The sequence below is a fragment of the Pelodiscus sinensis genome, chromosome 13 (assembly GCF_049634645.1).
Source record: "Pelodiscus sinensis isolate JC-2024 chromosome 13, ASM4963464v1, whole genome shotgun sequence".
Classification (NCBI taxonomy): Eukaryota; Metazoa; Chordata; order Testudines; family Trionychidae; genus Pelodiscus; species Pelodiscus sinensis.
In genome coordinates, this window is record NC_134723.1 from 17,038,550 (window position 1) to 17,061,316 (window position 22,767).

General features: G+C 44.8%; 1 protein-coding gene across 1 annotated transcript in view; it reads right to left on the reverse strand.

Moving 5' to 3' along the window:
- Positions 1–22,767, reverse strand: part of LOC102454649 (sodium/hydrogen exchanger 2-like) — a 67,521-nt gene that overhangs the window by 17,175 nt on the left and 27,579 nt on the right. The window contains exons 5-6 of the mRNA XM_025188353.2: positions 17,506–17,702; positions 6,799–6,888 (exon numbers count right to left, since the gene is read on the reverse strand). Coding sequence (XP_025044138.2) covers positions 6,799–6,888; positions 17,506–17,702 — 287 coding nt within the window. The remainder of the gene's footprint in view (positions 1–6,798; positions 6,889–17,505; positions 17,703–22,767) is intronic.

Genomic DNA, 22,767 nt, shown 5'->3' on the forward strand with positions numbered 1-22,767 from the left:
GGTTTCATTTTTAACTAGGTAATAAATACTAATAAGACAATACTTGGTCTCCCAGGCTGAGGTTAGTTTGAGTAACAAATACCCAACCCTTCTTTTTTGGATAAGTAAGTGAATTAGGTCAACCATGTAGTTATTAAAAGGTAGGGGATGCCTGCAGATATTACTTTTCTAACCCGCCCTCACTTTTTCTGCTTTCAAATCAGCAAGGATCAGATGCCACTGACAGGTATGTATTATTATTATTTTATTATTATTATTATTTGTACAGCACTAGCAGCGTGGTGCTGGCAGGCAATTGATTCCTGTGTAGGGTGGCTACAAGCCATTCTGTACTTCATCTGGAAAAGTTCTGGGAGGGGCGGAGCTGGCAGTTCTTTCTCAAAGGGTGCTGGCCTAGATGTCTGTGAGAAGTTAGAACTAGCAGGGAGGAAAATAGGGATTGGACTGTGCATCACCTTTGCGGATGGCTCACATCCATTCTCAGCCTCTGTCACGGATTCCCCAAGGCAGTAGGTCGCACATCTACTCACATTCATGGGAATCCATTTTCATTTTTGCAGAGGCAAAAGTTCCAGCTGTTTAAGGGCTGCAGAATCAGAGCCACTCTTTCTAACACTAACACAACAAATGTTTAGTTTAAAAAGTCCTAAACTGAATCCTTCAGTCAAAATGGTAAAGTGGGATCCAAATGGAGTATTACAATTAGCCCCTCTGAAAAAATAAAGGAAGAAAGCTTCCTTTGGGTTCCTGTGTGCCTGCTTTCTAGCTACCTTGTGTTGTTATCTTGTCTACTTAATTAGTACATAGCAGTTTGCAGCTCAAGTTACCCAATAAACACATCTTAAAGATGATTTAGTATTCATGCGCTAACAAAAGAAGGAAGTGTTTCCTGTTTGCTATAGGAAAAGCCTCTTCAGCCTATTGAACTGTTCCATTAACCTTAGACAAAGCCCCATAACACATACTAACTGGGAGAAAGCCAGGCTTGTTTCCTACAAGTGCTTTCAAAGCAAACACCTGTGTTTTCATTTTGTTTGTTGTTGGTGCCATCATAAAGAGAGAAAATATTCTTTAGGAATCAGTACTCAGGTAAAAATGATTTACCACAACAAAAAAAATCTATTCATAACTAGCACTTTAACTTTGACAAAATGCTTCAACGGACACGGCCTAGTAAAAAATCCTACTATCATGATACCCGCTATTGTTTCAAGCAGGTACTCTGAACCTCTGCTAAACTGTAAGCAGAGCATTTCTCTAGCAAGCTGGAATTCTCTGTCTGCCTATCTGGTGTTGGCAGCTCTACATCACCCTTCCCTGGCCCCACAGCATAAGGGCAGATCAGAAGTGCATGGGCACTTGTCCAGAGCACACTGCATTCCAGCAATTCCAGCTGGCCTAACAGCCCATAAGGGAATTTAGACCAGCCCTGAGACTGGGACAAGTATAAAGCTCCCAACCTTCATTCCCTGCTCTCAGCTGAAATTTGCCTCAGCTGAGAATGAAGCCCATTTTATCCTGGAGGCAGGAGAAAAAGGAATTGGCCTGAAAGTTTAAACATACGGGCATTACTGATGACTCTGCCACTACAGAGTGACTATGGGCAAGTCATTTAGCCTCTCTGGGCTTGTTTTTCTTTTGTTCAGGTAATTGTTTAAAAGTGGTCTCGGGGAGGCTGTGTCTGGAATTCTAGTGTGTTCACTGCTTATATTTTAGAGACTGTTCATATTACACCATATCAGATCTACCAATGCTGAAACACACTAAATAATTTTTTTTTTTCAGTTACATGCAGACTCTATTGCTCACCACAGACATGGCTGATATCTAATCTCAAATAGGAAATGACCCAAGTCTACCAAATTGAATTAGTTTGGAAGTCTGTACCAATGTGTTGGGGAAACTGCATACACTGGCTTTTTAAGTGTAATAATCCCTTGCGGTTTGAAGCTAAAAACTAATATCCAATTAAATTTACCACTTCTTCAAGGCACAGCCTTACTCTGGGACTCACATGGCAACTTTTTGCAGGCTACTTGTGCAGCACTTGTGAAGAAACACAGACAGCAGGTTTGCAAAAAATGTTGTGGTGCCCAGAATTCCCACAGCCCACTCTGAAACTCAAACTCTCCCTCCCCTCCACCTACCTAAGGCCGTGAGAGGGAGTTTGGGTGCTGCACGAAGGCTCTGGACTAGAGCAGGGGATTGAAGGGCAGAAAGGGGCAGGCTCTGGGAGGGTGTTTGGTTGTAGGATGGGTGATGGTAAAGTTCTGTGGAGGCTTGCGTGCAGGTATGGGTCTGGGGTGCAGGCTCTGAGAGGGGATGTGGGTGCAGGTCTGGGGTGCAGGCACTGAGAGGGGATGTGGGTGCAGGTCTGGGGTGCAGGCTCTGAGAGGGGATGTGGGTGCAGGTCTGGGGTGCAGGCTCTGAGAGGGGATGTGGGTGCAGGCTCTGAGAGGGGATGTGGGTGCAGGTCTGGGGTGCAGGCACTGGGAGGGGATGTGGGTGCGGGTATGGGTCTGGGGTGCAGGCGCTGGGAGGGGATGTGGGTGCAGGTCTGGGGTGCAGGCACTGGGAGGGGATGTGGGTGCGGGTATGGGTCTGGGGTGCAGGCGCTGGGAGGGGATGTGGGTGCAGGACAGGCTGAGAGGTTCAGGCTCTAGGATGGAGTCTGGGTGCTGGCTCTGGCCTGGGGCAGGTGGTAGGATTCTTGGGTGCAGGCTCTAGGAGACAGCTTGGGGACAGGACTGGGGCTGGAGGAAGAAGATGCAGGCTCTGGAGGGAGTGGGGTGCATAAAAGGGTTGTGGGGGAGTTGAGAGGGTGCCCACTTACCTAGGGACACCCCTCTGACAATGGCTTGGGGGGGTCTCCAAGTGCTGCTGGCCCACATGCTCCCCCAGCCCCACTGCTCCTGTGCATCTCCCAACCTCACCTGCTGCTCCTGGGTGAATTAAAACAGAGGGAGCCACCACCACTGGCAGGGCAGCAGGATTAGAGCAGCACACGACACACAGACCCCCCACTCCTGCCTCCTCTTGGCCACAGGAACACACATGTCGGCAGTTGGGGTGAGTGAGGGTACGTCTACACTACAACATTATTCGAACTAACTTAGTTTGAATTAGTTAATTCGAACTAATCTAATTCGAACTAATGGATCTAGACTAAAAAACTAGTTTGAATTAGCGTTTTGTTAATACGAACTAGCATGTCCACATTAAGTGGACCCTGAACAGGGCTTAAGGATGGACGGAAGCAGTGCCAGCAGGGCATCAGAGGAGGACTTAGAGCGTGGAGATGCTGTCTCAGGTTAGCCAAGGGCTGTGCTTAAAGGGTCCCGACCCCCACCCCGGACAGACAGTTCTCAGGGGTGCCCCGCTTGCAAAGCAGTCCTGGCTTGGAGTGCCCGGAGTACCCACACTGGGCACATCACAGCACTCGGCCATCAGACCGGCTGCACTTGCCGCAGGCTGCCATCTTGGGAGAGGGGGCAATCGGGGGACTGCAGGAGAGGTTCCACCCCAAAAGCCCGCAGAGCCAGCCCAGTCCTCCCCATCGGGGGCGTGTACCCCATTCCTCCCTCACCTCCTTCCACTTACCCTTCCCTAGCCCCTTTTCTTGATGTACAAAATAAAGGACAATTGTGTTCAAAAATGGAATCTGTCTTTATTGAACAAAACTGAGGGGGACTGGGAAAAGGGGGTGGGAGAGGGGAAGAGAGAGGCTGGGAGAGGGGAGGGCAACTAAAATGATCAGGGGTTGGGAACAGGTCCCATATGAAGAGAGGCTAAAGAGACTGGGACTTCTCATCTTAGAAAAGAGGAGACGGAGGGGGGACAGGTTAGAGGTCTCTAAAAGCATGAGTGGGGTGGAGAGGCTGCATACAGAAAAGTTCTTCATTAGTTCCCATAAAGAAGGACTAGAGGACACCAAAGGAAAGGAATGGGTAACAGGCTTCAAACTAGTAACAGAAAGTTGTTCTTCACAAAGCACAGAGTCAACCTGTGGAACTCCTTGCTGCAGGAGGCTGTGAAGGCTAGAACTGGAACAGAGTTTAAAGGGAAGTGACATCAAGTCATGGAGGTTGGGTCCATGGAGTGCTATTAGCCAGGGGGTAGGAGTGGTGTCCCTGCCCAAGGTTTGTGGAAGGCTGGAGAGGGATGGCACAAGACAAATGGCTTGGTCACTGTCTCCGGTCCATCCCCTCCAGGGTCCCTAGGGTTGGCTGCTGTTGGCAGACAGGCTACTGGGCTAGATGGACCTTTGGTCTGACCCAGGACAGCCATTGTAAGCTCAGGGCTCAGGGTCGGGGGTCTCAGTGGACCACCTTGGTTTTCATGCACTCCTGCTCCTGGGTGGCCAGGCTGGCAGCTCTCCTGCCCTAGCCGGCCACTTTCCTGTGCCTAGTGCGGAGATCGTGGACGAGGTCCACGATGTCTGCACTAGCCCAGGCGGGTGCCCGCCTCTTGCGGTCCCGGGCAAGCTCCCGGGAGCCGCCAGCCTGGTCCCGGGAAGAGGGGGAGGGCTGGGGGGCATCGGGTGGCTGGCTCGATCCGTGCCAGGTGCAGGGTCTGCTGGCTGGGTGCTGGCAGGCTTGCACCTGGCACGGGCACCGTAGCCAGCCCGTGCCCCTTTAAGGGGTCCGGGGCCGGGAGGGGGGCAGACGAGTTTCCCTGGTGTTGGCCAGAGTGGCCACCAGGGAAATCTGGGGAGGGCTAGCCTCCCACTAGTTCGAATTAAGGGTCTACACAGCCCTTAATTCGAACTAGTAAGTTCGAACTAGGCTTAATCCTTGTGGAATGAGGATTAGCTAGTTCGAACTAACGGAGCGCTAGTGTAGCGCCTATGAAAATTAGTTCGAACTAACGTCCATTAGTTCGAACTAACTTTGTAGTGTAGACATACCCTGAGCGGCTGGAAGCCACTCTAGCCCCGGTTATGCTGCTGGTGGTGATGTCAGGGCTCCCACGCATTTTATATCGCCCAGGATGGCAAGCAGGGGCAGAGCACACAGAGCAGCAGAGGGGCTGGGGGATGCAGGGCCAGGCCACGAGTTTTGAAGGAGCCCACTCCAGGAATATTTACCAGCTCTGAACACAAACAGGGTAACAAACAGCATGGGAGTATTCTTCATAAGCCAGGTGAGGAGACCCTGTCTGTGAAGCCTGTAAAGTGAGCATTTCCAGTGAAAGAGGGGGCATCTGTGCTTATGTGGGCCCATATAGAAAACCATTACACAGCAGCCCTTCTTGGAGTCAGTAAGATTTTCATCCCTAGAACAGGATTAATTGCTCTTATTTCTGTGGCTTGAATCAAATGAGTCTGTCATGATTATGAGGGTTAGCCAGCAGCCTGGGGTATAAGAGGTTAACTATACCTAACCAGGTGGAGTGGCCAATAGGAATGAAGGTAGGAATTTCAAACTGGGGGACAAAGGAATTTGGGTTTTTCCCTCCTTTGGCTCTTGGTGAGTTCTCTCCAGCTATTGAGGGGGACAGACACTATGGCTACGTCTACACTGGCCCCTTTTTCGGAAGGGGCATGCTAATTTTGAAAGTGGGAATAGGGAAATCCGCAGGGGATTTAAATATCCCCTGCGGATTTAAATAAACATGGCCGCCGCTTTTTTTCCGGCTTGGGGAAAAGCCGGAAAAAAGCGTCTAGACCTCCAGAATAAAGCCCTTTTCCAGAGGATCTCTTATTCCTACTTCAAAGTAAGAATAAGAGATCCTCCAGAAAAAGCCGGAAAAAAAGCAGCCTATGCCTATGTCTCCCTCCAAGAAAAGACTCTTTCTTCACTTTCTGTAAGTAGGGTAAAGTTTAGGTTGTTGTTCTTGTTTTATGGTTTGGGTTTGGGATCTGATGTCTGTACACTGTGTAAAAGATGTTTTGGCTTTTCTTTGTAACTAAGTTCTAGACCCATGGAGTTCTCCATGAGTATATTTTGTTACCTTTCCATCTAGTCATTATGCTTGCAACAGGAATATTGTTGTAATAATAAAAGTTTTCTCTTTTCTTTTTATTAACCTGGCATTGGTTAATGGTGGTGTCCTGCTTTTTACGTTAGGGGTGAGATTTTCCCAAATGGTGTGTCCCCTGGTTTTCTTTATTAATTTGGGTGCTGGCAGCGGAAGTTTTATTCCCAAAATCTAGGTTTTAAGATTTTGGGGGGAAGTTTTATACCAAAACCTGGTAGATAAGGTTTTGGGGTATACTCGCTGGCCCCCACTTCTGCATTTATCATGCCAGAGTGGGGAAGGAGCCATGACAGAGTCTTTTCACTGACTTCAGCAGGGTTTGGAGCAAGCTGATGCTGAGGAATTTTAGCTGAGAGATGTAACTGCCAAGTATATGAATATTATATACAAAATACATTACCGCTAGACCTTCTATGATGTCCCAGACAGCCCCTGCAGCTTAGCCCTCAACCCATGTTTGGAGCAGTGTTTTCTTTTGGTGTCAGCTCTCTTCTGTTGGCGGCTATCCTGCTATCATTTGGTGGCAATTAGTAGCCAGCGAGAACACCCCCAAGGGCACCTAGCACACTGGCACCCTGATCAGCTTCCTGCGTGCTACTGCAATGCAAATAAGAAATAATACGAGGGCTTACTGCCTGCAACTGAACCTGAAAAGGAATCTGCATTCACAACACCCCACTGAACTCAGTAAACTCTACAAGGGTGGAGGGGTCCTCACCGGCAAATTGCTTTGCTCATAGGCCCTGATCCTGCCAAGCAAACTGAAATGCTATAATCACACATATCCTTGGGCTGGGCATAAAGAGCTGAACCACTTACCCGGATGTGAATCTGTTCCCCCACAGTGGGTGCACTTTCTCTTTTTCTCTTCACATCTAATAAGTCAACAAGAGGACGGATGGTCATTCCCTGCAGCACAACAACACGTAGACAAATCAGGCTGTCTTCACATCACATCAACTTCCAAAGTACCAGGACATTTTCTAGGTACAGATCTTTTTTGATCTGTGCTAAAAGTTTGCTGTTGAACAGCATCCCCAAGTCACCACAAAATTAGCATAACAACTAGGGTTGCCAGATGTCCAGTTTTGAACCAGACAGTCCAGTATTTGAGCTTTCTGTTCAGGAAACAAATTGAAAAAATATAAATGTCCGGTATTTTCTAAATAAGATGTAGTATAGATTGTGATGTAATGTCAAGTGTGTTCGGAATTTTTGTTGAAACCATCTGGCAACTCGAATAACAATCCAATACTTGCTGCAATTAATCCTGACTTGTTTGCAGTGAGAGGAGTTCTTTGGGCCATTCTTTCTCCTCAACTCTTTTTCATTAGGGCTATGTCTAGACTGCAGGCTTCTTTCGAAAGAGGCTCTTTCGAAAGCATCTTTCGAAAGAGCCTCTTTCAAAAGATCGCGTCTAGACTGCAGGCGGATCTTTCGAAAGAGAAATCCGCTTTTTCGAAAGAGAGCACCCAGCGAGTCTGGATGCTCTCTTTCGAAGACGGCCTCTTTACATTGAAGAACGCCTTCCTTCGAAAGAGGAACTTTCGAAGGAAGGCGTTCTTCCTCGTGAAACGAGGTTTACCGCCATCGAAAGAAAAGCCGCGTTCTTTCGAAATAATTTCGAAAGAACGCGGCTTGAGTCTGGACGCAGGGGAAGTTTTTTCGGGAAAAGGCTACTTTTCCCGAAAAAACCCCTGAGTCTGGACACGGCCTAGGAAAGAAAAATATGTGAAACCGCCATCAGCTTGAAAATCTGTTTACAACCCAAACATTTTATTTACCAACAGACAAGCTATGTTAAGTGATCCCAGGCCTACCACACTTTCATAGATTTTAAGGCCAAAAGGACTTGCTTTACCTCTTACATTATACAAGCAACAGAACTTCTGCCTCAAATCTACTAAAACTGCACAAAAAAATGATTTTTCAGTTTGGTGGCCAAACTGAAAACTCAGAAAAAATATCTGGAGTCAAAATGAATCTGAATTTTTTCCTTTTCTCTCAGCTAAAGAATTTTTAAAAAATCATTGCAAGGCAAATTAAACATTTTGTTCTATCCAATTTTTTTCATTTTATATGATGTTACGTTTTCAGGTGTGTTTTTTTAAACCCTCTTCAAAAATTCAAACAAATCTAGCTAAATTTAGAAAGAATACGTCATTTCAAAACAAAAAGTCAAAATATGATTTTAATAACATCTAAAACAGTTCATTGCAACTTAAAAAAAACTTTTTTTTATTTTTATTCAGCCAAAACTATTTGCCAAATTCAACCTGAATTCATTACACAATTTGGTCACCCTGAATCTTCATGTTGGGGTGAATAAAGTAGTCCAATGACAAATTCCACTTCTGCTTGAGCAAGAGCATATCTTGTAGAAAGAGCTCTATTTGAAATATAAAAACATTAATTGACAACTCTGCTAGTAGCACCTTGCAGGAGGGACTCGACATCTTGCAGAGCCATGCTAAGTGTTTGTTCATTGTGAAGTTAGTGACATCTTGATTTAGTGTCTCTTCCATTATTAATCTTTACTGTCAGTGTCTGTGATCTATGTGAATAACTGGTGTGGGGATGAGGGAGTGGAGTTTTTAAAAAACATTTCCATGACCTCCTGAATGAGAAATTCTGAAGTTTTGCTCTGATTATAATCCATTATATCTCTTACATTTTCCATTTTATTAAATGATATTCCTTTGCTATGCCTATGCCTGCAGTAGAAATGCTACAGTAGCTGATGCTCATGACTCTCTTGAATGTCACAAGAGTTGGCACAGAGGACAGCTTTAATTGCAAGAACAATTAATGTGTCATTTTAACCACTAATGTCAATACAGAATTCATCAACATTCAGTGTAAATAATATAAATCTTACAAATTTAGAAATAACACATATTGCAAATTAAGTGGTGCCTATGTAATTTGGCCTCTTGTCTTTTATTGGGGAAAATCAGCTGGGTTTGTTTTCATTTTAAATTGACAGTTCTGTGACTATGACTCCCAACTTCTCGCATACAGAGAGATTTCTACGGCTCTGATCCTGAGCATTATTTTATGTGAGCAGGCCCCTGTGCTTGTTCAGAGTCCCACTGATACCAACAGAGTCTGGAGAAGTTGGAGAGGGGAGAGGGAGGGAAGACTCCAGTAGCCACATGAATAAACTTGCCAGATTGTAGCCTTAGTTAGTACTGATTGATGGCTGTATATAACCTGAGTGAAATGTATTACTGGTGTCAATCCAGTTGCTTATGGACAAGTGTACACATCACACAAATAATCCACAACAAAAACCTTCACAATTTAACAGTTCCTTTTTAGCAATTTCATCAGGGAGTCACAGTCTGAAGAGGCAGAGAGAGTGAACTATAAATGGAGAACATGGCATTTAGTTTTTTAAGGACATTGAGAGAAAAAACAATAAAGCTCCTTTGTGGCATTCAAGGAACAAACCAAAGGCCTTTTTGAAGACTTTATGGTGCAAGTGACCTATATCAGGCCAGTCTAGAAGCACTGAGCACCTGTCAATTGCTCAAAAAATTTCACTAAATTATTGATCACTCCTGCTGTTACATTTAGGAATGTTGAGGATATTCTTTCCCTACATTCTGAAAGAACAAAATAGACATTGTGACTAGATTACATATTATATGGATATAACCATGCATGGTCACGCCTACAGCTTAAATGTAGTGTTTTATGTCTCGTAAAGACATTGCCAGATAATAAACTGTGGCTTTCCAAAAGAAAGGAACAATTTTTGCTCCCTCAAGATTCCTTGCACATCCCTTCATCCCTCTGCACCAGCATCAGGGCCAACCACACTATGCTCTGCAGTTTTCACTCAGTCTTTACTAACTTGTTCTCCCTGAGCTAAGGATTTGCACCATTATTATTACAATCCTTTATTTCTCCCCCCTTCCATCTAAGGTAAAATGCATTATGAAAAATGCTGGGGTAATCATTCCAGGCCCAGTTCTGCATCTGATATAAGCAGTAACACTGCCATTCAACACTGGGTAATGTCAGTTGTTTCTTGAAGCAAATTTAAATATTTCTGAGTCTTTGGGCTATCTCTGTTCCACAATGCCACAGGTACCCAGAGTTTGAACCAAGCTAGTCTTCATGAATACTAAGTTTCTTCTGAATGACTCAAGGTCAAAGAGTCATTCTGTTGACACATACCCACAGGAGACTCCCATCCTTTTGCATGGAGATGACATCACCATTTGAGCTCTGAGGTTACACAAAAGCCCTTCCATCCTCCTGAGAATTAGTTTCTGTGGAATGGAACTGCTGCCTTAGAGCAACCTTTGACAGGGACTCAGAGTCTCTCTGCAGGAGCAGTCCTGCCAAGTGACCGGATCTTTTCAATTTCTGACCCACATTTGCATCTTAAAACTTGTAAACCTGAACCCTGCTTCTCTTTTCCTACCCCCTGGCCTCCACTCACTCCATTCAGTCTGACAGACAGGACAGAAAATTATGCTCCTTGGTTGAGATACAAATCTAGCTGCCTGTGTGACTCAGCTTCAAGTTCACTCACACTGGTATTTCAAGATCATTACTGGTTTTGCCCAATTGATCATATCAAATATGAGGAGACATGAAAGCTTGGTTGTATGGGGTCAATTATAAAACATACCAGCAGGACTGAATTTACAATGGTGTCATGCCCATGCTCAAATGGGACCCCGGCCTGACCCACTCCATTTGTGCTTCACCCTGAGCTGTTAGCTACTCTGCACCCCCTGACCCTTCTCCCCACCCACTCCAATGCTCACTCCTCTTGCCCAGCTGACCCAGGGTTTCTTCCCGCCCCTACCCTCTGCAAGCACGTCTTGGCCAGAGGCCAGTTGGTCAAGCACTCTCCTCCACTCCTAAGTGTTAGGGGTTGAGAGGAGCCTTCAGCAGCTGCTGCTCCAGTGACTGTCTGCTTTGGGCTACCTGGGGTGTGGCCTGCTTCTTCCTGCCACTCTGCAGAAGAGCATGCTGGGAAAATTGGTGGCTGCCTTGCCCCAGGAAACAACTCCTCTCTGCTGTGGGCACCAGCACTAGGTGGACAGGGCCACTCTGTGCTCCAAAGCTTCCTGCTCATATGTTGGAGCATGTTCGCGCTCCTCGGTTTACTAGTAGTTGTCGAGGGTCACCAATTTCAGGGGTCCCTAGGCACATTGGTGGGCCAGGGGCTGCACAAACAATGCAGCAGGAGGCAGTGGCTCACTGAGGTAAATAGGATGAAGTTCAATAAGGACAAACGCAAAGTGCTCCATTTAGGGAGGAACAATCAGTTTCACACATACAGAATGGGAAATGACTGTTTAGGAGGGAGTACCGCAGAAAGGGATCTATGGAGTCATAGTGGATCACAAGCTATATGTGAGTCAGCAACGTGGCACTGCTCAAAAAAAGCAAACATGATTCTGGGGTGCATCAAAAGGAGTGTTGTAAGCAAAATACAAGGGCTGTGTCTAGACTGGCCAGTTTTTCCAGAAAATCAGCCGCTTTTCCGGAAACGTTTGCCAGCTGTCTACACTGGCCGCTTGAATTTCTGCAAAAGCACTGACTTCCTACTGTAAGAAATCAGTGCTTTTTGCGGAAATACTATGCTGCTCCCGTTCTTTTGCGCAAAAGGGCCAGTGTAGACAGCAGAGATTTGTTTTCCGCAAAAAAGCCCCAATCACGAAAATGGCGATCGGGGCTTTTTTGTGGAAAAGTGCATCTAGATTGGCCATGGATGCTTTTCTGCACAAAGTGCTTTTGCGGAAAAGCGTCCATGCCAATCTAGACGCTCTGTTCCGAAAATGCTTTTAACTGAAAACTTTTCCGTTTAGACTGGCATGATTTTCCAGAAATGCTTTTAACGGAAAAGTTTTCCGTTAAAAGCATTTCCGGAAAATCATGCCAGTCTAGATGTAACCAAGAAGTAAATCTTCTCTAGTCTGTGCTGATTAGGCTTCAGCTGGAGTATTGTGTGCAGTTCTGGGCACCACATTTCAAGAAAGTGGTGGACAAATTGGAAAAGGTCCAGAGAAGAGCAACAAAAATGATTCAAGATCTAGAAAACATGACCTATGAGGAAAGACTGAAAGAACTGGATTTATTTAGTTTGGAAAAGAGAAGACTGAGACCATGTCTATAGTACGAGATAAGGTTGAATGTATTAAAGTTGACTTTTTAGCACCCAATTTTGTAAAATAGAAGGTGCATGTCTTCACTGTGCACAAGAATTCAACATAGTTCTATGTACCACATCCCCAGTAGGGTGGCTACTGTCGACTTTGAGAGTGATACACTGTGGGTAGCTATCCCACAGTGCCTGAGCCCCTTTGCATTCTGGATTATATTCCCAGTGCACACTGGGACCAAACCTGTGCAGCAGGTGGTTCTGGGTACATGTTGTCTGCAGACTATAATGCACTTGTTTCCTCCCTCCCCCCTTCTTGAGAGCAATGTCAAACACCCTTTTCACATCTTTTTTTCCCTTGGAGACACCATTGCAACATAAGCATGGAACCCATCATGGATCACATTAACCTAGGTGTGCCTAATGCTGGTGTATGTCCAAAGCATACCTAGCATTCACAGGAATGAGGACAAATCTCAGGAGGCAGTGAACAATGCAAAGCACTTGAGTAGAGCAAATTACAAATGCTGCCAGCATTCAATCCTCTGGGCACAGTGGAACGCCGGTTCTGGTGCCATCAGACAAGCATAGACTTGTGTGACTGCATTGTGATTCAGGTATGAGACGAGCAACAGAAGCTCGTCCCTATGCGTAAGGCTACTTTCATCAAAGTTTGTGAATTGCTTTTCCCTGTCCTGACGCATAAGAATACCAGAATGAAACCTGCTCTGACAGTGGAGAAGTGAATGGCAATTGCACTGCCAGACAGCTACTCATCCGTTGAGAATCAATTCGGAAATCTACTGTGGGGGTTGTTGTGATCCAAGTAGCCAAGGAATCAGTACCCTTCTTCTATGGAGGGTAGTAACTCTGGGAAAGATGAAGCACATAGCAGGGGGTTCCCTAACTGTGGTGGAGTGATAGATGGAACGCACATCGCTTTTTTGGTACCTGACCATCCAGCCAAGAAGTACATAAACTGCATGGCTCTCCCCACACAGCAATGAGGTCCAGGATCTCCTGCACACTACATGCTGGTGCTTGTCTGTGAGCCTGGGAACTCATGGAGCTCATAGAACTCATGATCAAGTGTGCTGCTCAGGTGTGCTGGCTGCTCTGAGGTCTGCTTGCCATGCTGGCCACATAGGAAATGAAATTCAAATTTTCCCAGTGCTTTTCCTATTCACCTGGAGAGCAGTAGAGTTGAAAATCATGGACAGAGCTGTTACCTTGCGGCATTGTGGGACATCTCCGGGAGGTCAAGAACATCGACTTTCCACGCGCTGCATTTGCACTACCATAAAGTTGACCATGCAAGGTCAAATTTAGCAGTTACTCCTCCTAAAAGCTGCAATACAGAAATCTGTTTTAACGGCCCTGAAAGTTAACCAAATGGGCTTGGTGGTGTGAACTCATTGTTTAGAAAATTGACCTAATACAGCTAAGATCAACCTAAACTCCCAGTGTAGATCAGGCCTGAGAAGGGATATGACAACAGCTTTCAAGTACCTAAAAGGTTAGGAGAAAAATTATTCTTCTTAACCTCTGATGATAGGACAAGAATCAACAGTCTTAAATTGCAGCAAGGGAGGTTTAAGTTGGACATTAGGAAAAACTTCCTGTCAGGATGGTTAAACACTGGAGCAAATTGCTTGGAGATATTTAAGAGCAGGTTAAAGAAACATCTGTCAGAGATGACCTAGATGGTTCTTGAGGCCAGGGGATTGGGCTTGATGACCCCTCAAGGTCCCTTCCAGTTCTAGTATTCTATGATTCTATGGTTCCAATGCTGCCCAGATGATTAGCAGAGTGCCCACAGCTGGGTTTGTGTTTCTCCTGGTAGTGCACATTCACACATGCCTTGGTGCATATAACAAAATGCATTCTGCACACAGATGGAAAAAATCCACAGAAAGATGGAAATAATTAGCAGAAACATTAGTGACTCCAGCAGTCAGACTGCCTGTGGCAGTTCCCTCCAAGGAGATCCCTGCTCTGCACTGGCTGCCATGTCTGGGCTGGGATGCTGCCAGCAGGATCCCACAGTCTCGTAGGCAGCACTACAGTGACATGGCAGAAGGGGGACACTGGCAACACAGGGATAGATGGGCCAGTGTGTGTCTGGTGATGGCTCGTTTGTAAACAGGACCCATAGGCTGGGGTGCAGCCCCCCCCTGCCATGCTCTGCCCTACTGGCCCTGGCTGGCCCCTTGCTCTAGAAATTGATCTCCCCACACCATGTTTCTGGAATCTGTATGGACCTTGTGCACACGGGTGCAAGTTGTACATGGAGTTGTACAAAATGGTGTCACCCTTTACACCGACCTTACAGCTACATGCAGCAGAACTGCCCTGGGATCCATGGAGCTGCTCTTCTCAGCCAACTTTGCCAATGGAATGGAGTAAGGTGGGAAGGCAAGGCTAAGTTCATACAAGGAAGCAAGAGTATGTGCTTTCCATAAGTGGTTACACAGAAATAAAGGGTCTAAAACCAACCTTGTACTTTTAAAAACAGGGTATTTTAGGGATGCTTCTCTCTTGGGAGTACCTTGACCAGATAACCTGGACTTGCATCACCTTGGGCTCTGACCTGACATACCAATTTTCAAGCTGAATTAACTACACACAAGTGCATTTAAAGGAGGTCTGAAATTTGGGCTTTTAAACAGGAACCCTGTTGCAATCATGGAATCACTACTGAAGCATGATGACAGTACAGGATGCAAGGCAGCAGAGAATCAGGACCAAAATCTTTAGCAAACTAAAAGTGTCTAGCAATATTTTAACCACTAGATGGCACTTAAATGCCAAGAGATGTTCTCAATGTGCATTTTTCCTTAAAGGGAAGCACACAAGTTATAAATGGGCACCACAATCAAATAACATACAGTATTAGCATACAACTAAAATAATGGGAAATCTTTCACCTTCATTTACATATAAGAAAGAGGAAATAGGATTCATTTTAAAATAAATAAAAAGTGGGATGTTGTAAGAAGAGAGAACAACATATAGTGAAACAACAGAAACATAGAAGATATAAATGCCATGATTTCAAAACTCTAACTTTTTTAAAAAGATTGCCATTGGAATCCCAATGTAAAATTAGATCATTTAACAGCACACATGCTTGAACTGGGAATGGAGAGGGAGAGGGAATTCCGCCACATCCTCTGGGCTTAAAGTGGTTTCCCTTGCTTAACAGAAAAGCCATTTGCTTACTGTTGAATTCTAGGGGCCTCCATTGATTTAAATAGGTAGAATCCTCTATGGATGAAAGTTTCTATCTACATCCGATCTGCAATCTGCAAACATAGTCCATGGATATCTGTATCCAAATCATAATGTGGCTATCCACAGATTTGCAAACTAACTTCAGTGCATGAAAACTAATTGCAGATTCTCTAATTTACCTCATTTTAAGTAAACATGGAAACAAATTTTGAACCTAAATCAGAAGCATCTATGATTAACAGAGATTAACAATTGTGCAGTTAAGCTCACTGAATCCTTTTTCCTTATTTCATTTCTTATTACAAAACATGCAGGCTACGTCTACATTGGCAAGATTTTGCGCAAATACTTTTAACACAAGAGTTTTTGCGTTAAAGTATTTGCACAAGAGAGCGTCTACACTGGCATGTGCTTTTGTGCAAAAGATGTGCTTTTGCACAAAAGCATCTGTGCCAGTGTAGATGCTCTCTTGCTCGAGAAAGCTCCCATGTCCATTTTAGCCATCGGGCTTTCTTGCGCAAGAAATTCATGTTGCCTATCTACACTGGCCTCTTGCTCAAGAACACTTGCACAAGAGAGCTTATTCCTGAGCGGGAGAGTCATAGTTCTTGCGCAAGAAGCACTGATTTCTTACATTAGAACATCAGTGTTCTTGCGCAAGAACTCGCAGCCAGTGTAGACAAGCGGCAAGTTTTTGCGCAAAAGCGGCTGCTTTGGCGCAAAATCTTGCCAATGTAGACACAGCCCTAGATAAAGTCTGAAATGCCTGCAAAGTCCATTCAGTTGATGAAGTTTCTATCTTTTTATCTTACTAGCAAACTAATATATTTGAGTCACCTTGGTCTGTTAGACTAAAGTATTTGGCAAGTGTGTATATTATTTGTCACATCATTCTTGAGGAATTACATTTTAAAATCTACTCTTTCCACAACTGGGATGTAATAAACCATTATTTTGTTTGCTTATGATGTTTATTACTGATATAATTAGCCACACCTCCGCTCCTTTTTCAGCACAGGACACTATGGCAATTTAAAGCTAAAGGGTGGGGCCTTCATTTTATGAAACTGTCATCATAAATGCTAACACCTGCCCTTTTGTATGCATGTGAAGCTATTTCAGACATACATACCAAAGCCAAGATTTTTCAGTGACATGATTTTGATTGCACCAGTTGTGAGCATCATAGAGAGGCCTGATTTCCAAAAGGAACTGAGGCTCTTAAAATCAGGCCCTTCTAAGCTTTCTCATACAAATCACTAGTCTCTTTTTAAAATCTTGCCGTAAGTGGTAAGTGTGTTTAGAATGCTTCCTTTGTTCTCTCCCCTGGTGCAGAGAGAATTGACCTCATCCGGAGAAAGGTTTAACTAAAGTTCAATCTTACTACAAAGTCCAAATCCAAATATGCTCCCTTTGAAGAGGGAAGAGGCTAGTGCACCTGCGATGGATCACTGATGCTCAGAGGGCTTAAGAGAGGGCACCTGGGTGAGTCAGGGCAGATTGGGGCTTTTGCTACCTCAGAGAAGCAGAAAGTGTCTGCAGGTGCTCCCGGAGAATAGGGAGACAGAGCACTAGCTGGGTGGCTTGGGAAATGGGCGAAGGCACCACTAGAGAAAGAGGGAGCCTTGGGGAATGCCCCTGTTGAACAAACAGGCTACGTCTACACTGGCCCCTTCTCTGGAAGAGGCATGCTAATTTCAAACTTTGGAATAGGGAAATCCGCGGGGGATTTAAATATCCTACTTTCAGGTAGGAATAAGAGATCCTCCAGAAAAGGGCTTTATTCCGGAGAATCGCGCCAGTCTAAACGCTTTTTTCCGGCTTTTCCCCAAGCCGGAAAAAAAGCGGCGGCCATGTTTATTTAAATCCCGCGGGGGATATTTAAATCTCCCGCGGATTTCCCTATTCCAAAGTTTGAAATTAGCATGCCTCTTCCAGAGAAGGGGCCAGTGTAGACGTAGCCACAGAGATCTGGGAAAAGGCCGGGAGTGATGTGAGACTTTCATTAAGCCCTGGAAAGGTCCGATAACTTCATGTCCAATTAGAGTCCACACTAAATCTAAAGAGTATCAGTGCCAAGCATGTATTGGGAACAAAAACATTGTCAGGCACCGTGTAATATGTGGACTGGTGTAGGCATTCTGCCATATTGATAGTAGTCTTACCTGTACAAACACAGTGAAGAGAATAACTACAGTTGTGGCTGCAATGAAGAGTTTCTTCCTAGGAAATTCAGGGAGCAAGAAAACCAGAGAGAAACAGATGGCACCTCTAAGACCCCCATAGGCTATAATAAACTGATCTTTGCTGGTAACAGTGTTCACGTGTAATCTGTTCACGAAGAAAGTCAATACAAGAACCCCTGTAAAAGCAGGAAGATAGAAAATTACCAAGCAAGAACTTACACAGCATTCATAATGGTATGAAACATCTTAAAATAAGTGTCTACTGAGCTCTGAACAAATTATGCATCAGTCGTAATAGAGTAAAAAATAATTTGGTAATATATGAAAGATTTAAGACTAGATACACTGGGTTTCTATCTGTCTGGTACTGGCCCCAGAATAGCAAGTGTATTAATATACTTATTTTGACAGTTTAAAAATTCTTTTAAAAGTCTCCCTTGAATATTAACAGACAGTAATGCAAAGGTCCAAGAATTCATAGTCAACATTATAATAATGTGGAGTCTGACTCTGGGAATTGACCTAAACAGTAGTTGACTCATTCTAATTGGTAAGTAATTATTGGATTTTCTGGGTGATAAATACTCTCTCTAGTGCAAACTGGCAATGTGGTTTATTTTAATAATTTAGTTACAGATTACCTTTTGAACCTCATTTTCTTTTAAGCACAACTCAAACTAGAGCACAAAATATTTTATATATTTTGTAATTGCATAAAATTTGTGTATTTAGCAGTCTCTAATGCATAGACTTTTATACTATGTGAACTTTAAGTTTCTGAAAGGGTCCACAGCAATTGCTGCAATGTATAATCATTTGCAGTTTAACAGAGGCAAAAATCACAATAGGAGAAACTGACAATATCCCTGTTATAGAGATGAGAAAGAAACATGCATGTGGATGTAAACTAACGGCTACATCTAGACTGGCAAGATTTTCCGCAAATGCTTTTAACGGAAAAGTTTTTCCGTTAAAAGCATTTGCGGAAAAGAACGTCTAGATTGGCACGGACGCTTTTCCGCAAAAGCACTTTTTGCGGAAAAGCGTTCATGCCAATCTAGACACGGTTTTGCGCAAGAAAGCCCCGATCGATGGCGAAAATAGCGATCGGGGCTTTTTTGCGCAAAACAGTTTTTAGCTGTCTACACTGGCCCTCTTGCGCAAAAACATTTCTGGAAAAGGGCTTTTGCCCGAACGGGAACATCAAAGCATTTGCGCAAGAAGCATTGATTTCAGACAGTAGAACGTCAGTGTTTTTGCGCAAAATCAGGCGGCCAGTGTAGACAGCTGGCAAGTTTTTGCGCAAAAGCAGCCACTTTGGCGGAAAAACTTTCCAGTCTAGATGCAGCCGTAGTGTCTGAGTCTGACCTTATTAAAACTGCTGAAAATAAGGCCTTATTTCACTTATGCCAATGGAACATGTACTATGAGATCAGAATCAGGTCTTTAAAGTCTGAAACAGTGACTATAATTAAGCAATAATAACAGAGACCCTAGTCATTTCACTTCTTCATTAATTCTCATCTGCCACCCCAACATCATTGCTACTTTTTAAAATATGTCTTAAAGACATCATCTACCTTATTTGTTGGAAATTAAATTTTACAAACAACAATATACAAACATCTCCCCACATACTTCTAGTAACCAAAAATAACCAATTTCTATCACTCAGAAGAACAATATGGAAAAAACAAGAAATCTTGGAATATTCAGGAATAACAAACATGATTAACTGGAACTGTAGCAATAATCTTATCAGCCTCTTGCAACTTGAACAATCTAATTTACTATTTTTTCCTCCCCCCCCCCCCCCGCCTTCCTTTATTTATTCTTGGAGCTGGACTTTTAATACTCCAGTCATCTGAAAAACTGGGTTGTACCTATGAAAGTTCATGATACAATTTACATGTTTCATTAGTCTTTAAGTTTCTGCTAGACTATTCGTTGTTTTTTAAGTTTTTGTGGCAATAATATATTCCCAGCTCCAGAAGCACTAAGGAATTGAGGCCAAGAAAAGCAGATGATGACAAGAACTCCAGTTTTCATTTCAATGTTCTATCTAGCTGTCAATAATACGTTTCATTTAAAACAATGCTACATAGAAATGTATTTCAGAACCAAACACAGCCAGTAGTTCACACTCATAGTAATTTCAAGTGCCATCTTTAAATAGGAATGGTTTCTAATAAATATATTTTTCATTCATAGAGTTGATTATCATTTATGTCCCCTAAATTAACTCCAGGTTTGTTAGATTGAAGATGTAACCTATGATCAGCTATTTGGGCCAAACTATTTCTCCTTTTGGAGAAGCACCATAACAAAACAGATAGCAGAAAGCTGTAACTTGAAGAATGGCAAAATATTGGTGTCCTGGGCACTGCAATCACCCATTCAATTGCTTCATTTTTCTGAACTTTTCAAACCACCTCCAACTTATGCCAGTGCAACTCTGCTCTGCTGGCATCGGTGGAGTTATTCCTCATTTAGTGCAGTATAAGCGGAAGAATCAGAGTGGTTCCACTAGTGGGATGAAGTCCCAGAACTTGGTAGACATGCTCCAATAACACCAAAAACCTCTTGCCACAAAGACCTTTTCACAAGAACGTTATTCTCAGATTTAGGGCACATCTACATAGCACGGCTAAAGTTGAATTGAACTATACAACTTCAGTTATGTCAATTGCGTAGCTGAAGTCGAAATAGTTTAATTGAGCTTTTGGTGCTGTCTACACAGCAGGAAGTCGGAGGAAGAACACTCTTCCTCTGACTTCCCTTACTCCTCATGAAATGAGGGTTACAGGAGTCAGAGTAAAAAGTCCTCCAGCTCGCCATTATTTTGAAATAATGGCTTGCTGTATAGACGCGCTCTTTGTTATTTCAAAATAACGTTAATTATTCCAAAATAATACTGCTGTGTAGATATACCCTCAAAGTCCTCAGTTTGCAATAAAACACAGCAACAAGGGTTCTTATAGAAAAGAAAAGAACCGTGAGCAGTGATAAGTAGCAGGAGGGGCTAGCCCAGGGCTGGGCAAGATGCTGTCAGTGGGCCAGATCCGTCCTGCTTCGCACTTTCATCTGGCCCATGGCAGCTCCTGGTTCCGCCACTAATGCATTGCCTGGGAGCTGCCAGAGAGGCATGAGTCCTTTCAACTCCTGCTATTTTAAGGGCTTGTGCCTTCCAGGCAACCACTTGACAGGCACAAGCCCTTTAAATAGCAGGAATTGAAAGGGCTCACACCTCTCCAGCGACTCCCAGGCAACACATTAGCGGTGGGGTTGGGAGCTGCAAGCTCTTTCAATTGCTTCTATTTAAAGGCCTTGTATCTGCCAGCCAACTGCTACCACATTGCCTGGCAACTGCCCAGAAGGTGCAAACAGCTGGCAGTTCCACGTGGTGCTATGCACCCCTGGCAGGGCAGCGGCAGAGACAAAGACTTCATGTGCTTCCCCAACCCCAGGCCAATCAGGGTTTGTGGGATGGGGAGCATGCAAAGTCTCCTGGCTCCCTCCTCTCCGCCCGAGGCCCCGTTCCTTCTGGAGCAGACCACAACCACTTCCAAAATTCACAAAGTGACTCCTCCCCTTCAAAAATTATTTCCCACCCCTGGGTTAGCCACTCAGCCCTTATGGGTAAATATCTGGGTTGCTAGCTTGAGTTTCTACCTACGTTACCTTGGCTACACTACTATTTTTAGCATGCTAGCTTGATGAGAGCTAGCACAAGTGAATCTCTTTGGACTGGGAAGAAAAGGTTACTCACCTTGTGCAGTAACTTCTGTTCTTCGAGATGTGTGTCCCCGTGGGTGCTCCACTACAGGTGTCGGGCTCGTCCCGGCGCCGCAAACCGGAAACTTCTTCATAGCAGTAGCCCCCTCCGGAGGACCGCGCGTGCGCAGTGTGTCCCGCGGCGTTGGCGCCTTTTCTGCGTCGCACGGTCCGACCCGCCAGTTCCTCCTAGCCGGAACATCTGCAAGATACAAGAGAGATCTCCGAAGCAGGGAGGAGGGCGGGTCGTGGAGCACCCACGGGGACACACATCTCGAAGAACAGAAGTTACTGCACAAGGTGAGTAACCTTTTCTTCTTCTTCGAGTGATGTCCCCGTGGGTGCTCCACTACAGGTGAGTATGAAGCAGTCACCCTCGCACTGATTGTGCTTCGGATTTACTTGTGCACGGACGAAAGGACTGCTTGAGCGACTGCTGTGTCTGCCTCCTTGAGACGGTCAAGGGCATAGTGTCTAGCGAAGGTGGATGCGGACGACCATGTCGCTGCCCTGCATATGTCTCTAAGTGATACATTTTTCATAAAAGCCGTGGAGGCAGCCATACTTCTGGTTGAATGCGCGGTTAGCGGACAGGGCAGAGATTTCCCCCTGAGAGTGTAGCAACGGGTGATGCAGTTAACTATATGTTTGGAAATACGTTGGGACGACAGCTGATGACCTTTAGAGCGATTAGCGAGTGATAATAGCAAACGCGGAGACTTCCGGAATGGACGTGTTCTGTCAAGATAAAATGCCAATGCCCTTCTAATGTCCAGAGTGTGCCAGCGGGCTTCCTCCGGTGTAGCGTGTGGTTTGGGGTAGAAAGTAGGGAAGATTATAGGTTCATTGACATGAAAGGACGAGTTGACTTTTGGCAAGAAGGATGGATGACATCTCAGTGAGACTCCCTGCTGAGTGAACATCGTGTATGGAGGGTCCGCTGAAAGTGCTGCAAGCTCTGAAACTCGCCGAGCTGAGGCTATCGCCAGGAGAAAGGTAACCTTAATCGTGAGAATTTGTAACTCACAAGTCGCAAGTGGTTCAAATGGTGGGCGGGTAAGGATGTCCAGTACAAGGCCAAGGTCCCATGGCTGCGGGATAGGCTTGTGTGGTGGACAAATATTGGAAATTCCCTTGAGAAATTTCTTCGTAAGTGGATGAGAGAAAACGGAAAAGCTCTCTATGGGAGCGTGAAAAGCCGAAATAGCTGCCAAGTGTACTTTTAGCGAAGCAGCGGCCAATCCTTGGGAGTGTAAATGCAGGACGTAGTCCAGAATACGCTGGATCTGCACATTTAGGGGGTTAATGGCTTGTGGCTGGCACCAGGCTGAGAAGCGACGCCACTTATAGATGTACGATCGTTGGGTGCTGTGGCGTCTGCTTTGCACGAGTACATCCATGACCGCTTGGGAGCAGGTTAATTCTAGGCCCTGGAGCCAGTTAGGAGCCAAGCTGTCAGGTGCAAGC